Genomic DNA, 14,518 nt, shown 5'->3' with positions numbered 1-14,518 from the left:
TCTGATAGGCAATCTTTAACGTACTAGGGGAAGCTAGTTTTTTGCTACAGAAGATGTAGCAGACGGAGATGCAGATGGAGCAGATGGAGTTGGAAGAATACCTACTCGATGATCCGGGCTGGTGGGACGATTTGTAAAAGGTGACAAATCGTATGCACCGGCCAGATAGAGGGGTCGAGCAAACTATTAACATGCTTATCAGGGACGAGAATTTTAAAAGAGGAGATGTTTCGCTTGACCTTGAAGTTAAATTTGGTAACTACGAGACCCGCAGAACTATCTATGTTGAGTTTAGACAATATAATGTTTTGGACCATGACCTCCGTAGCCGATGCCATGAGTCGAGAGACGAAAATAGGTTTTGAAGGAGCAACCGCAGTAAGAACAGATAGAGGGGTCACAGAATTATTTGTTGAGACGGGAGCAGTGGACGTAGAGGTGTTAGTTGGGAAAGCAGTAGTTATGGGAGTTGAGGTTGAGGGAGTCTCAACATCCCTCCGGACGGCAGCGTTAGCGGCTTCAAGTAGGACCACGGAAGCGCTTGCGACGGCTTCCTCGATGACATTCGGGCCGACGTCCTGGTCAGACACGGGCGCGGGATTGGCGGCAGGTGCGACTGCAGGAGAGACTGCACATGAAGCCACTGTCGTAGTCGGTGCAATGTAACCATTATAACAAAGGTCCATGGCGTCAGAATTTATAAGTGACGGTGATCGAGATTGCGGTGCAGGTGATCCCGGGACTGGAAGAGAAACGACCGGATTAGAGATTGGCAAATAATTGGTGACTCAGTCAAAATTTTTAGATTTTTGAAATGAGACTCCATCGCAAGAAACTTATCCTGTAGCATTTTGAATCCGGAGTTGAGCGCAGCGAATTCAGTATGAGTCTGTCTAATAAAAATCCGCATGTCGTTCTCAATAGCTCTGCAGTCCCAACAGGTCCAGTTGAGACTTTTTTTTATGAGGTCGACTACGCGTCCTCCAATTTGCCCAAATTCGGCGCAAACAGTGTGTGCTATGTTATCACACAACCAGCAGAAGGTGAATGTTTGCCGTGTGGCAGCTGAGCGGCAGCGTTTAGCACAACAAATACTCATTATGAAAAGATGAGGAAAATAAATATGAGAAAGGTGAGATTATTCGAGGAAAATGCTTGAGCGATGACTTTACGTCGAAACTAATAATGATCAAATAGCACAAACAATTACGCAGATCAATACAGCAACAACAACGAACAAACGGCCGTCGCAAGATCACAAACACAAAACGAACACGAAAAACACAAAACGTCCGACGCGGAGAGGGAGGCGGCAAACGCAATACGACTGTGTTAGTATTTATGCAGAGAAGATTAGAATGTAGATAAGAAGAGAGAGCGGCTCAGATAGAGTGCATCGACAATAGATATGTCAACAATAATGCAGCTGCCGGTGACTAAGAATGACGGGGTAGGAAAGAAAGCACAAATTGGATTAAAAATTTGGGAATAACAACACGAAAACACGAGTACTGGTTATGCACATGTAGCAAACGGAATGCTCGATTAATTACAAACACAATAAACGTTTTATAATGTAATTACTCTCCTTAAATCACGGAAAAAAATAATTATTATGCGGAGCGAAGTAAAGACGCGACCATCAGCAACGATAGATATCGATAAATCCAGTTGAAAGTTGAAAGGTCTATTAAAAGCAATCTACTAGGGTAAGATGTGCAATCTCACACTTTCATTCCAGCTAAGGCCGCGCAGAGCAAAAAGTTGTTCTGGTCTGATTCAATACGGTCATTTATTTTGTACTGAGGGCACCATACAGAGAACCCGCATTCTAAGACGGGACAAACCAGCGAGGTATAGAGAGTCTTTGTTATATAGGGGTCGTCAAATTCGTTTTACCACCTCTTTATAAACGCAAGCACGACCTTGACCTTATTTACCATGATAGAAATGTATTCAGAAAACTTGAAGATTGAGATCGGATTGCAGTCAAGATTAAAGTGAAGTATCCTCTATACTGGACACAGAACTTAACATCGTCCGCATACATAAGTACTCGAGAGTATGTTAAAACCGAAGGCAGGTCTTTAATGAAGAGTGTATAAAGTTAGGGGCCTAGAAAGCTTCCCTGTGGTACTCCAAAGGACTCCTTGAGACCTGGAACAAGGGTAGCTAGCTTACTGAAATCGGTTTAAATAACATCCGTCTGTAGATTACTTTGAAAGCCCTTGATAATAAAGAAAGTTAACTTATAACTTTGAGGTTGTTGTTCTCCGCCTTATAAATCCATGCTCAGTTGGAGATATAAGTGACTTGCAGAGATGTTGCAAGTGCGCAGTAAAAAAAATGGACAAAAAGATCGGTGTTAGATCATTACACAGCCCTACAAAAAAAGTGTCTTGTGCGACTGACCAGAGTATCATATCCGTATGTATTTTGGGGCCCTGAACACGAATCCAAGGTCAGATTTGGTCCATCACGTCAGGTTTTTTCTAACCTGAAAAAACTAAAATGCTCGAAATATGGAGGAAGGTTTTTGGGGTCGCTGATTACGAATTTGAAGTCGAGTATTATTTGAAGTATTACATAGCGACAGAGAGAAGTAGGAGAACCATCTTCTTGAAATTGTTTTTAATGTCTTGACTTTTGACTGGATACATCTTTGGTGAACCCACGAGGTTTTCCAAAACTAATTGGACAAGAAAGCGGGACCCAAGATTAAAAAAGTGTGTCAAGTGCATAAAATCAGTGCACAGGTACAAAGCGGACCCTACAAAATTCCTAATGAGGTAATTAAGCCTCGCAAACTAGGCTTTACGAAAGCAGCGGACACATTCAGATAGCCTACTCGATCGATCCAATACAGTTGGTCCTATATCTAGCGACACTTCGAAAGTAGGATGGTAGGCGTCTTCAGGTATAGTGAGCGGAGGGGCTCGGGTTAACAACACTAAGGTCGGATCCGATACAAAGCGCAGATCAAGCAATCGACGCAAGCAATTTTTCACATGATTGTCTTGAGACAGGGACAGGTCAAGCAAGCCGTCAACAAAGTCATGTCGTGTCATGGGCACTAGGTTATTAGACTGGAGTACCGAAGACCGAAGTTGAAGTAACCAAGAACACTCATATGATCTTCATCTGGAAGAAACAGAGTTTAAAGCGGACAAGTGCTGCTCATAAATTGAGATATCCGAAGAAGGTGAAATATACGAGCAGATTAATATAGATTTCCAGATTGTAAGCTGGTTAGGGTGTTATTTAAGGATTATTTTATGAAAAAACCGGCTGTTTATGTAAAAGAAAAGCGGAGCGCAACAAAAAAGCCCGTCTACGAAAGAGAACGAACGGGTGCATGGACTCTCATGATACGCCAATAGGTAGAAAGGCTGGCGAAACATCCCGATTATTGTTTTGTGTGGAAAGCTGTATGTGGAAAGCATTGTATTCACAAATATGTACAAGTAAATATGTGTTTTAGTGTTATTTTGATTAATATGGTACAACTTTATTCATTATTATGAGTTAATATAGACCACACTAAAATATGTTGTGGCCACTCGGCGGATCAATATGAGACTAAACTTATGATACTCAAACTCCCGATCTTGAGCTCATCGTCCGTAAGGCCCGTCACAGCTCAGCAGAAACGCTGACATTGCGCCTCGTGTCTGGTGTCCGATTCAGGCCGGCGGTCTCGGCGGCCGCGCTCCTGCGGTCAGTGAATCTGCCTACTCAGCGATATTGCAGATTTCACTCCGCCCAATGGCCAATTTGGTTAACATTTGTTAACTACTCCCTCCTCCAAGACTTTGCTGTCCTCGGTAGAGCTCAATTTTTTCAACACTTGCTGAATGGCGTTGGTTGTTTCATTCCGCTGCTTGCGACGCAGCTGCCAGAAGATTCCGGCTATGACGGCGCATATAAGTATGCCTACGGCGACGGCTATCACGGACCCGGTGACAAGGCCCGTCTGAACTTCAGCGGTGGTTTGCAAGTTTTCCTTGCTGAGTTTGTGGAGGTATGGCAGGCTTAGCAGAGTTTGGTGTCGGCTGACGTTGATTCTTCCGGCCGCTGCCACACCTGGAAGCCTTTTCGGTGTACTGTTAAAGTTGGTGTGCGTTGAACCATGAATGCAGGTGACCTGGTCAGAAGTCATTATAATTCGGTATTCCGAGAAATTGTCAATGAGGCGATTGCACACGCGGCGTTGATTATTACGATGCCGTCATCCACTTCCAAGATGTTATGTGTCCCAGTGGGCTACTGCTCTGGAATGCAGCTCTTGGGCACAGTTGTTTGTCGGTGCTGCTTTGAAGGTTTGGGAGACTTTTGCATGACGTTACTGCATTCTCTGGCATTCGGATTATTTCCCCAATATGGGCGACAGGAAATATAGTTATTTTCGTACTAATGTGTGGTCTAGGCATTTCGATTACGAATATTATTAATTCTTTATTAACTAAGGCACTCACATTGGTAGCGTTCATTAATTGGAATACGCTGATACCGGTAGAACTTTAATTCAAAATCTCTTCCAAATCATCGCTATCAATGATAGACGGTTTGATGGTGTTTATTTTCGCCAAAGTGGTGGCTGTCATTATGTTTGGTAATTCAAGCGTCAGAATTATATTTCTTTCTTCCTGCTAACCTTCAACAATTGGTTGACGGTTGCAGTGAGGGCATTAATCTGTGCCTGGGTTTTCGAGTTTACGGTTATTTGTCTATTTTTATGATTAAAAGAAGGCTAAAAATACTTGTTGAGGGGCCTAGTAAAATTGAAAAAATACAAAAACTTATTAACTATAACTTAAAAGTTAACTCCTTATCTACCTCAAATTGTCTTTGTGGACCAATCTCCTTATAAGAACAGTGGTCCCCAAATCTGCTTCTTCCTAACCTCCTATTTGTTTTTACTAGGACTTTCTCTCCTCGTCGAACGTCCTGTTTTTTCTGCCTGGTTTGTTCCTATCAAGCTGTTCTTGTTGCGCCTTCATTAACATCAACATTATTTCCTCCCCAAGGTCACAGCTGAACCACATCAACGGGTGTTCTGTTCGTGACCGAGTGGACTGTCCGGTTGTACTCAATAGTCGCTATAATATCTTGCTCGACCGTAACATCGACTTGGCGTTGATGTTTTAAGCATCTGGCAATTTCTAGTAGGGTGCTTTGGAAGCGTTCCACCTGTTCGTTTGATGTGGTGTGTAGCGGGGGGCATTTGCCACATCAATGTCGAACTGGTTCTTTAACAAAGACCAAATAGTCTCTGACTTAAAGGCTGCCTCATTATCACAATAAATGGTTCTGATGTTTGGGAAGATGTTTACCAACTGCAGGCTCGGTATCTTTACGACTGTGATCGTGCGCGAAGCCACCTGCTGTGTAATTGAAAATTTTGAGAACTTGTCGACCGCAGTAAGAAATTATTTTTCTGTGGTGGAGAATATGTCAATGTGAATCAATTGGCCAACCCTTGCTGGTATTGGTGTTACTTCTAATTCCTGCTTCCTAGGGTGTCTATCGTATTTTGCCTTTTGACATATCCTGCAATTTGTTACTACTTCTGCCGCGATTGTTTCCATTTTTGGAAAGTAGTAATCGCGCAACACCTGCATCACGTTTTCCTGGGCTGCTCTGTGCGCCCGATTGTGTTCGGGGACTACTATTTCCCTTCGCTTTCCGTCATTGGTGATGCCCGTCACCAAGGCCTTGCAATACCGGAATTTTGTGTCCGGGCAGGCTTTAACCAGGTCATTTTGCACAAACGCCAGTATTGGCAGGGTGCCGTGGATGGAATTAACGACCCCAGGCTGTACTACTTCCTTGATGGAGTAAATTTTGTGACGTGATTTTTCGGAGAAGAGATGCGATATTGCTTTGAAGGGGTACTTGATTCTTCCAGAATTATTTGGTTCCTGAAGCAGTTCAACGGTTTGTCAACAGCTTCGATTACAGAAGTAAGCGAGGCCTCACTGTGGATTGTAGCTTAGCTGCATCTGACCGACTCCGGCTCTCTAAAACATTAATGCTTTTCGCGACAGTGCGTCTGCTACATGATTGTCCCTGCCTGGCTTGTAGAAGACCTTTGTGCCACACTCATCAATCCGCGCTTTCCAGCGATTTATTTTTGAGTTGGGATTCCTGGCGGAAACTGCAAAAATCAGCGGCTGATGGCCTGTGTAGATGTTTATGTCCCTTTTCCGTAAGGGTAATGCTAAATGTAAACAAGGTACCTTGACCTTATCAGGGCTCGTTGTTTTGCGCTCGCTTGACACGACAAATCCTAGAAATTCAAACTTTTCTTTGAAGAATTGGGATTTATCTTTCAACACCTTCATGTTTGCGTCATGGGGGCTGCCGAGTACAGTGTCAATGTCCTTAACATGCTCTGCCTCGCTCCTCGAAGATAAGATAACGTCATCGACGTACACGTAGAATATCTTACCGATATGCTCCCGTAACATATCATCGATGGCCCGCTGAAAAATGCTTTATGCATTCCTTAGGGCAAATGGCAGACGGCAAAATTCATATATCCCTCCGTTTACCGAAATGAGATCTTATCAAGATCGTACCCACATTTCAGATCAAGGGTAGTAAAGTATCTTGCTTTTCCCAAATTCGAAAGTATCATAGAGTTACTAGGCATTGGGTATTTGGCTGGAATGGTTTTTGTGTTTAACTTGCGAAAGTCTATGACCAATCGTTTTTTCCTTGAACCCGTCGGAAAGGATTCTTTCAAACAACCCATTTGGGGTTGCACGGAGACCTGGGAGACGGGCGTCCGAATAATGTCGTTCCGCAATAAGTGATTCACTTCGTCATTTACGAAATCAGTGGATCCTACTGGGAAAGGGTACATTTTTGAGTAATATGGCTCTTCATTTTCGGTTCTGATTGTGGCTACTGCACCCGTGTTAAAGGGCAGTTTTTTCGTTTAGATCTGCAAAAGCCTTTATGCGACTGGCAATCATTTTGGGAAATTCGTCTCTTACAGCTCGCGGAACTAATATGTCGTCCACCATTGTGAAGTTGTCCATCGAAGGTTGAAAGTTCTGGCAAGATGAAAAACGGGCTTCTTATGCCGAAATGTGTAAGGAAGCACTTTCGCTCGACTTTATTAAAGCCGAGCAGTATTTTCCCGATGAATGGGGCCTCCACCGGAACAATTGGTGATGTTCGCTTAGCGGTTTGATGTAGTTCTTTGCAGCCGCAGTTTCTAACAGAAAATTTAATGTTATCCCCGCTACTGTTCTCTTGATGAACGGGGGCAGGGACTCTCCTCTAAAAAATTGACCTTGTCACTATCCTACTCTGCGTTATTTTCCTCATCAATCTCAGCCACTGCCCCCTGTTCTAGCTGCTCATACTGTTGTTCGTTGTTCGTTGTGACCGTTAGCTAGGCTTGCCGTGACAGGTGGGCCTGCATTGGGTCCCTGCTGCCTTTGAAAGTTTGTTGGTTGGCGGAACTTCGAGGAGTAGGGGTTCACGTCCATTTTTTCGACCCTGTCCAGGCCTTGGTGACTATTTGTCAGTTGTTTGCCCTGATCGCGCATGTAAGTCAATGGCAAGTCTTTAGTTTGAGCTGAAAATAGTACGTCCGTAAGGTTCCGTATGAGGTCTGGGATGAAGACATGGAGGGCGTCATCTCTATGTTTTTCGTTGAGATGCTGCGCCTGTGGGGCTTCTAGGGACATCATTTTTTGTTTGTAAGAAGGGTGAGTTTTTTCTCAACTTCTTCACAAAACTGCACGACGGACAAGCCGCCCTGTCGGAGGTTGGCGAGTTCTTGTTCTAGCAGGGGCAGTGGACGTTTGTCCGAATATGTGAAATCGAGACGATTGATAATTGCCTCGAAGTTCAACACCGTGTTGAACGATGCTAAGAGGGAGTCACCGCGGCCTCTAATTTTATTTCCGATTATGAGGACTATTCCCTCGTACAGCGTATGGGCAGCCTTTGCTGCTTGGCGACAGGAAACCTATTGCTCCTGGGTGCCATGGAACTCTGGAAGTGTTTTTACTGCATCCAGAGCTTTCTCACAAACCACCATTCTATCTAAGGTAACCGGCTCGAAGGCCTTAGCCTCGGGTGACGTGATTAACGCTGCCTGCAACTGGTTGGTTACTACCTGTAAACGCTGTTCAAAGTCAGCCTTTTGCACCTCCAGTGCAGAGCCGACCGCCGCGGACACATTGACTTGGAGGTGTGCAGCGTCCATTATTCCTGCTCGTTCCCCCAGGCCGCGCTTAATATCTAGACTAAGATCGTTTAACACTTCAAGTAAATCGTCAAAGCTGTGGTAAATGCTCATGTGCGGACTATTTTTTTTACTGTCCTTTGACCGTTCTAGCAAGTCGAGTCAGCTGTTTATTTAGATTGGCGTCAAATTCTAACTCCCTTAGCAGAGATCTGTGATTTTGCCCGCCGACAACAATGTATGGCGCGTTATTACGTTTCTTAGTTGCGTTTATCACCACAAAGGGCAACAAGAAAGAAGAGAAGATAAAATTTCCTTAACAATGACGCCAAAATGATTTTGGACTTCTGTGATATGTCACTGTTACAAGTATATTTCAAAACTTTGCCCCGCCCACTTCCGCCCCCACAAAGGGCGAAAATCTGTGGCAACCACAATTTCAAAAATACGACAAAGCAGAAAACGCCGAATCGTAGAAGATGACTACATATATCTTAAAATGCAAAATCTTAACGAGATCGTATAATTATTATACCCAGAATCAAGAAAACAATTTCATTCTTTCTCGCTCTGTCTCTCTCTAACACATGGTCGGCTTTGCCTATTGCAAAATTTGAGTTCCTAGATCTCAGAAACTATAAAAGCTCCTGTGATATCGGACCTTGACCAGTTAGCTTCAAAATTTCGCCACACCCCCTTCCGCCCCCGCAAACGACGAAAATCTCAGAGACTATTAGTTAGAGTAACCAAATTTGGTATCCACACTCCTGTTAGATCTCATTGTTACATGTGTATTTCAAAATTTCGACCTACCCCATTCCGTTAGGGGGACGAAAATCAATGTTACTCGGGATTAAATGATTTTCTTTTGTTTTTACACCTTGACCGAATGCTTTCTTTGAGCGGGCGTTGTCTCCGCATTCATTTGTTTCAGATTTTATATATTTTTTGTTTTCTCTCGTTTTTTTGTTTTGACCGAATTTTTTCTTTAACTTTGTTGAGCGAACGTTGTCTCCGCACTCAATACTTTTGTCGATTTACACTAAAGCGGGCGTTGTCTCCGCATTATATTTAACTGGGGGCGGTTCATTCACGTTGGGCGCCAGTAAAAATAAGTTTTAGTGTTATTTTGAATAATATGGTAAACACTATTCATTATTATGATCGATATAAAGCTGAACTTATGATACCTAAACTCCCGATCTTAAGCCCTCGCTCATCGTCCGTCAGGCCCGTCTCAGTTTAGCAGAAACGCTGACAATGCGCCCCGTGTCTGGTGTCCAATGCAGTCCGGCATCCGGCGGCCTCGGTAGCCGCGCTCTGCAATCTTGCAGAAATTACTTCCCCTAATGGCCAATTTGGTTAACATTTGTTAACTTACATACGCGCACCTACACTCCAGACATGCACTTAACAGAAAAATCTATTGCGATCATAAAATTACTTATATATATTTTCAATTTTTCAGATCTGCATTTCTGTTGTAAGTGGGTAATCTTTCGACAAGTCATGGAGGATCCTAATCGCATGATGGCTCACACTGGTGGAATGATGGCACCGCAGGGCTATAGCCTATCTGGGCAGGACGATGGCCAAAATACTGGCAACGAGAACGAAGTGCGGAAGCAAAAGGATATTGGCGAGATATTACAACAAATTATGAGCATCTCTGAGCAGTCACTGGACGAGGCACAGGCCAGAAAGCACACACTAAACTGTCATCGAATGAAGCCAGCTCTATTCTCGGTACTATGCGAAATTAAGGAAAAAACTGGTTAGTTGCATTGCCCTCAATAACACAATCGCACAAAAAACGAGGGGGAACATTGTTGCTGCTGCGATCGCAACTCTACATTCACACCCGATACTTAGTCAGGGCTCCTCTCCGCCATAGGGCGCTAACAGAAAATCAGTCAGAACGTGTCGTCGGGCACTGCGTAGCCACTGGAAATTGTTTTGTTGCTTTTGGCTATAATAATGATCCGATCTGATCCAGACTCGGCAATATGGTGGGTATGGTCATTCTCTATGATTGTGTGTTTTTAATTTTTTCGTATCTTTAAAATTGGCATCCACACAGATTTTCGTCCTTTTTGGGGGCCGAAGGGGTGTGGCGTAATTTTGAAATTCACTCGTAACAGTAAGATTTAACAGGAGTGTGGATACCAAATTTGGTTGCTCTAGCTTTAATTGTCTCTGAGAGCTGTGGATGCCACAGATTTTTTTCTTCTGTGGGGCGGAAGGTGGTGGGGCGAAATTTTGAAATATACTTCTGCTGGTTCGATATCAGAGGAGTGTGGATACCAAATTTGGTTGCTCTAGCTCTTATAGTCTCTGAGCACTATTTCAGGCTGAAGTAAGCTCAGTCACGTTCAGTGGTCAATCCACAAGAAATTTTTAGAAGTGGATGGAACTTTGAGGGAGATTTCGGGGTTGGCCTATCTCAGAGAGGGTGGATCGTGGCTTGGTCGAGCGTCGCTAGTGGTGTGCGTCGGATGTTGTGTGTGGGCTAGTGGGGGTAGTGTCGGCTATTTGAAATGAACTTACGCAGCGGGTTACTTGGATATGTGGCTTTATTCGTATAAATTCTTAGCACTTTTATATTCTTAGATAAATACAACGTCTGTATTCGGAGCCAGGTTTTTTCGTAAGTTTTTGGTAGACCGTCTGTACTCGGAGCCGGGCTTCTACGTAAGTTGTATTCTGGTAATGCCTGGCGTCTATTTATACGTCTGTGGTTGCTGTGTCAGCGGGGTCGAAATGCGCTCCGTGTCGGGGTGCACTTCGCTGTTTTGGCGATCGTGGGTTGACCTGGTTTCTGTTTCTGGCGGGTTTGTCGCTGGTTGTTTGTCGTAAGTTTCCGCGGTGTCATCTTTTTGTAGTCAATGAACCCGGAAGACTGCGCCTGGCCGGCTGCTTGGTCTGGAGTGGAGAGGTTCGCGTGGCCTGGTGCGTTTGGACAGCTTTTGTGGGGTCGGCGCGTATCTTAGTAGTGGGTTTATGCATATTATGCTTTGGGGGAAGGATTGTATCGAACCCTTTTGGGTTCGTTAAAGCACTCGGCGCTCATTGGGACGGACGGACGGACAGATATGGCTCTATCGACTCGGTAATTGATGCTGATCAAGAATATGTATACCTTATGGGGTCGGAATCGCCTCCTCCTGGACATTATACACATCCATTTCCACCACACATCTAATATACCGTGTTTTTTTTTTTTTTTTTTTTTAATTCCATTTTTTATTAGGTAGTGAGAAGCGGAAGGGGAAAAAGCGTTTACATGATATATACAGTAGGATAGAAAAGTAGCAGTATAGAAAGAAGTATTAGGTGTTTAAGTAGGTATGTTTGGTTTGCCAGGTGCTCCTGCGGGACGACCGTCAGGTATTGCGTCGCAGGGCCCGGGCGGGCACTCTATGCCCCTCCTGTCTGCCGTCTTCTGGCGCGCTCGGCCTCGCGTAGCTTACGCATTACAACGCACGCAAAGTTGCATACAGCCTCCCATTTGTGCGTGTCTTCCAGCATCGCTCTCACCAGTGTTTCCTTTGTCAGCCTTTCTCCACAGCAGTCCTCCATTCTCTCTCTCTCCGCTGCGAATCTCGCGCAGTTGAAGAGTATGTGCTCCGCGTCCTCTGGCGTTCCGTCGCAGGCCGGACACTCTCCGTCTGTTTCGTGGCCAAACCTATGTAGGTATGCTTTAAAGCAACCGTGGCCGCTTAGAAGTTGCGTCAGGTGGAAGTTCACACTCCCGTGCCTTCGCTTGCACCACTCTTCGACTCTTGGTATTAGGGTGTGCGTCCATCTCCCCTTCGTTGACTCCGTCCATCTGCGCTGCCACTCGGCCATTGTTTGATGCCGCTCCCGTTGTCCGATTTCGTCCCTATTTGGCTCCGCCGGCGCTATATCTCTTCGCTGCGAGTAAATTTTGGCCGCCTCCCTTGCTAACAGTGAAAAGTGAGCCACACAAAACTACCCACCTCCAAGAAAAAAAAAAAAAAACGCAAACAAACAAGAACAATCAGCGAATCAAAATTAGACAAGGACACAATACTAGAAATTACTGACAACGTTATAACCAATTTAACTTGATCTGCTTGTTGCACTTAAAACTTTCAATGGAACATATATGGATACAAAGACAAATTCTACAGTCTCCCCCTCTTAGTAAATAATAGAGCCCTGCATGAGTGCACAGTATTCCAAAAATTATCCCATCTTGCTTAACTGAATCGTGTGAATGTATAAGTCTGTGACGTTACGCGATACAGTTGTTGGATGAGGTAGCAGGTTGCTAACGTTTATGTTTGGTCCAAAACAACTTCCAATATCAAGGGCAACGGTTATAACGTCCTTAAATCCTGAATCGCTGATAATACTAAATGGTCGACAATTTTGAACGACCCACTTTCGTCACGACCTTTGTCACCGATAATTTCGTTTCAGCATCTACGACAGGTTCATAAACGTTGCCGTTTTCTTCAGATTTGGTAACCTTATAGCACTTATGCCGGACCAAATTGGACGTGGCACCAGTAAACTTGAAAACCGTAAAACAATTTCGACATGCCACGATGTTTGGAATAACATTGCTGTCCTCTCCAACGACAGGACCAAAAACTTCCCACACCTTGCTTTTGCCACTTTTTTGGTTAATTTTGTATTGGCCAGCCACTATTTTTGCTTTTATATCGGCTGGTAATTCGAAGCCAGATGGTGACAAGGACTGCGAATTAAATGTGCATATAATATTCGAATAGAAACACACGCATACATTTTCTACTAAACTTACATAATCAAAAGAACCAACAATCGAATTATTCCATTTTCAGTAATTAGCAAACAGTACTAGCACCGACAGAAAATTAAATGAAAATGTCCTTCTCGTTAGCTTTTGGACGTTTTCTTTTCCACACTGCAGTGAGCAAAACAATGCACAACAAATTGAGCGAGAGAGACACCTCACACACTCTCTCTCTGTCGCAACGTTTTTCGTAACAGAGTGAGTGCGAGTCATACGATTTGACATGAGTCACTCGACAATTATGCCTTGAGTCAATGAGTCAGCAAATAAAGGAAAGAAAATGAATTGAAAGATAGTGTGAAAAGGATACATGAATCATGTTTTGATACTGTGCACAGTGTGGTTCCTAACTGTTAATACGAATTAGTGTGTACTCGTGCACGGCTCTAGTAAATAAGCACAAACCAAAGCTAATTACACTACAAGAAACTCACCTCATTAACGAGGATATATTTTAATACGGCAAAACAATTTGAGCTATACAAAAAAAATTACATTACATCAAACACAAAAGCAAGTAAAGGCGTCGCCCTCTCCATTTCAAAAAGTATTGATCGCAAAATAATTTCTATATTTTCCACTTTGGTTTCCATTGGTGCAGGAATCAAACCTGAAACACCCCTTGTATTAATACATATCTACATCTCGCCAACTGATAATTTTGTTGAGCAAGATTTGCACGATCTTATTAACAATTTCAAGAACACGTATGCTTGGGGACTTTAAGGCCTGGTGTTCGCTTTCCACACAATAAGCGAATCTTAACAATGGTGCCCAAGCACACACTCAACTCACAACACCTTCACTAATGAACACATCTCCCTTTGCTAGCCACCACTCAACCTAAATGCTTAATGGTATATTTGTGAAAGTGATCACTCAACAGTATGTATGGATCTCTTCCATAGGGCTTCAATGAATATGAGCAAAAAACAGGCAGGCTCCGTTTTTCACTTTTACAAAAGTTTTTCGTTTTACTTTTGAAATCACATAAATTGGGTCTCCCGTTTTCACAATCCGCAAGACTTCTTACTTTTCAAATCAAAAACATTTTCCTTGACGAAATAAAGAGTAAACGGCTTTGATACAAAAAAAATCTTAATTGCAAAAGGAAAACGACGGGGGAACGTTGTGAGTTGCTGCGGACACCGCAACTCTACGGTTATACCCGATACTAAGTCAGTATGGCTCTCCTCCGGCAGACGCCGCTAATATTAAACGACACGACAAAGAGTGCATGCGAGAGAGACAGAAAATCAGTCTGAGCGTGACGTCGGGCGCTGCGTAGCCACTGCAAATTGATTTGTTCCTTTTGGCTATAAAAATGATCTGATCTGATCCAGATTCAGCAATCTGATAGATATGGTCATTATCTATGATTCTGCGTTTTTAGTTTTCTCAAATCTGCAATATTGTGGATGCAACAGATTTTCGTCCTTTGTGGGGGCGGATGGGGGAGGGGCGAAATTCTGAGATATACGTTTTATAGTGACATCTTAAAGGAGTGT

General features: G+C 43.6%; 1 protein-coding gene and 1 long non-coding RNA gene across 3 annotated transcripts in view; one reads left to right on the top strand and one right to left on the bottom strand.

The window, feature by feature from the left end:
- The window catches only part of exd (PBX homeobox extradenticle), a 38,880-nt gene that overhangs the window by 17,064 nt on the left and 7,298 nt on the right, over positions 1-14,518 (top strand). The window contains exon 2 of one of the 2 annotated variants that reach the window (XM_033381711.1): positions 9,675-9,980. The exons of the other annotated variant lie outside the window; for it this stretch is intronic. Coding sequence (XP_033237602.1) covers positions 9,716-9,980 — 265 coding nt within the window. The 5' untranslated portion in view covers positions 9,675-9,715. The remainder of the gene's footprint in view (positions 1-9,674; positions 9,981-14,518) is intronic. 2 annotated transcript variants of the gene reach the window in all.
- Positions 11,418-14,165, bottom strand: LOC117184422 (uncharacterized). Its single transcript, XR_004469750.1, has 2 exons — positions 12,999-14,165; positions 11,418-12,932 (listed from the first exon to the last, which is right to left on the bottom strand). It is a non-coding gene; the product is annotated as an uncharacterized lncRNA (long non-coding RNA).

Source organism: Drosophila pseudoobscura, chromosome X (genome assembly GCF_009870125.1).
Source record: "Drosophila pseudoobscura strain MV-25-SWS-2005 chromosome X, UCI_Dpse_MV25, whole genome shotgun sequence".
Taxonomy (NCBI): Eukaryota; Metazoa; Arthropoda; class Insecta; order Diptera; family Drosophilidae; genus Drosophila; species Drosophila pseudoobscura.
This window is presented reverse-complemented; position numbering and strand designations above follow the sequence as displayed.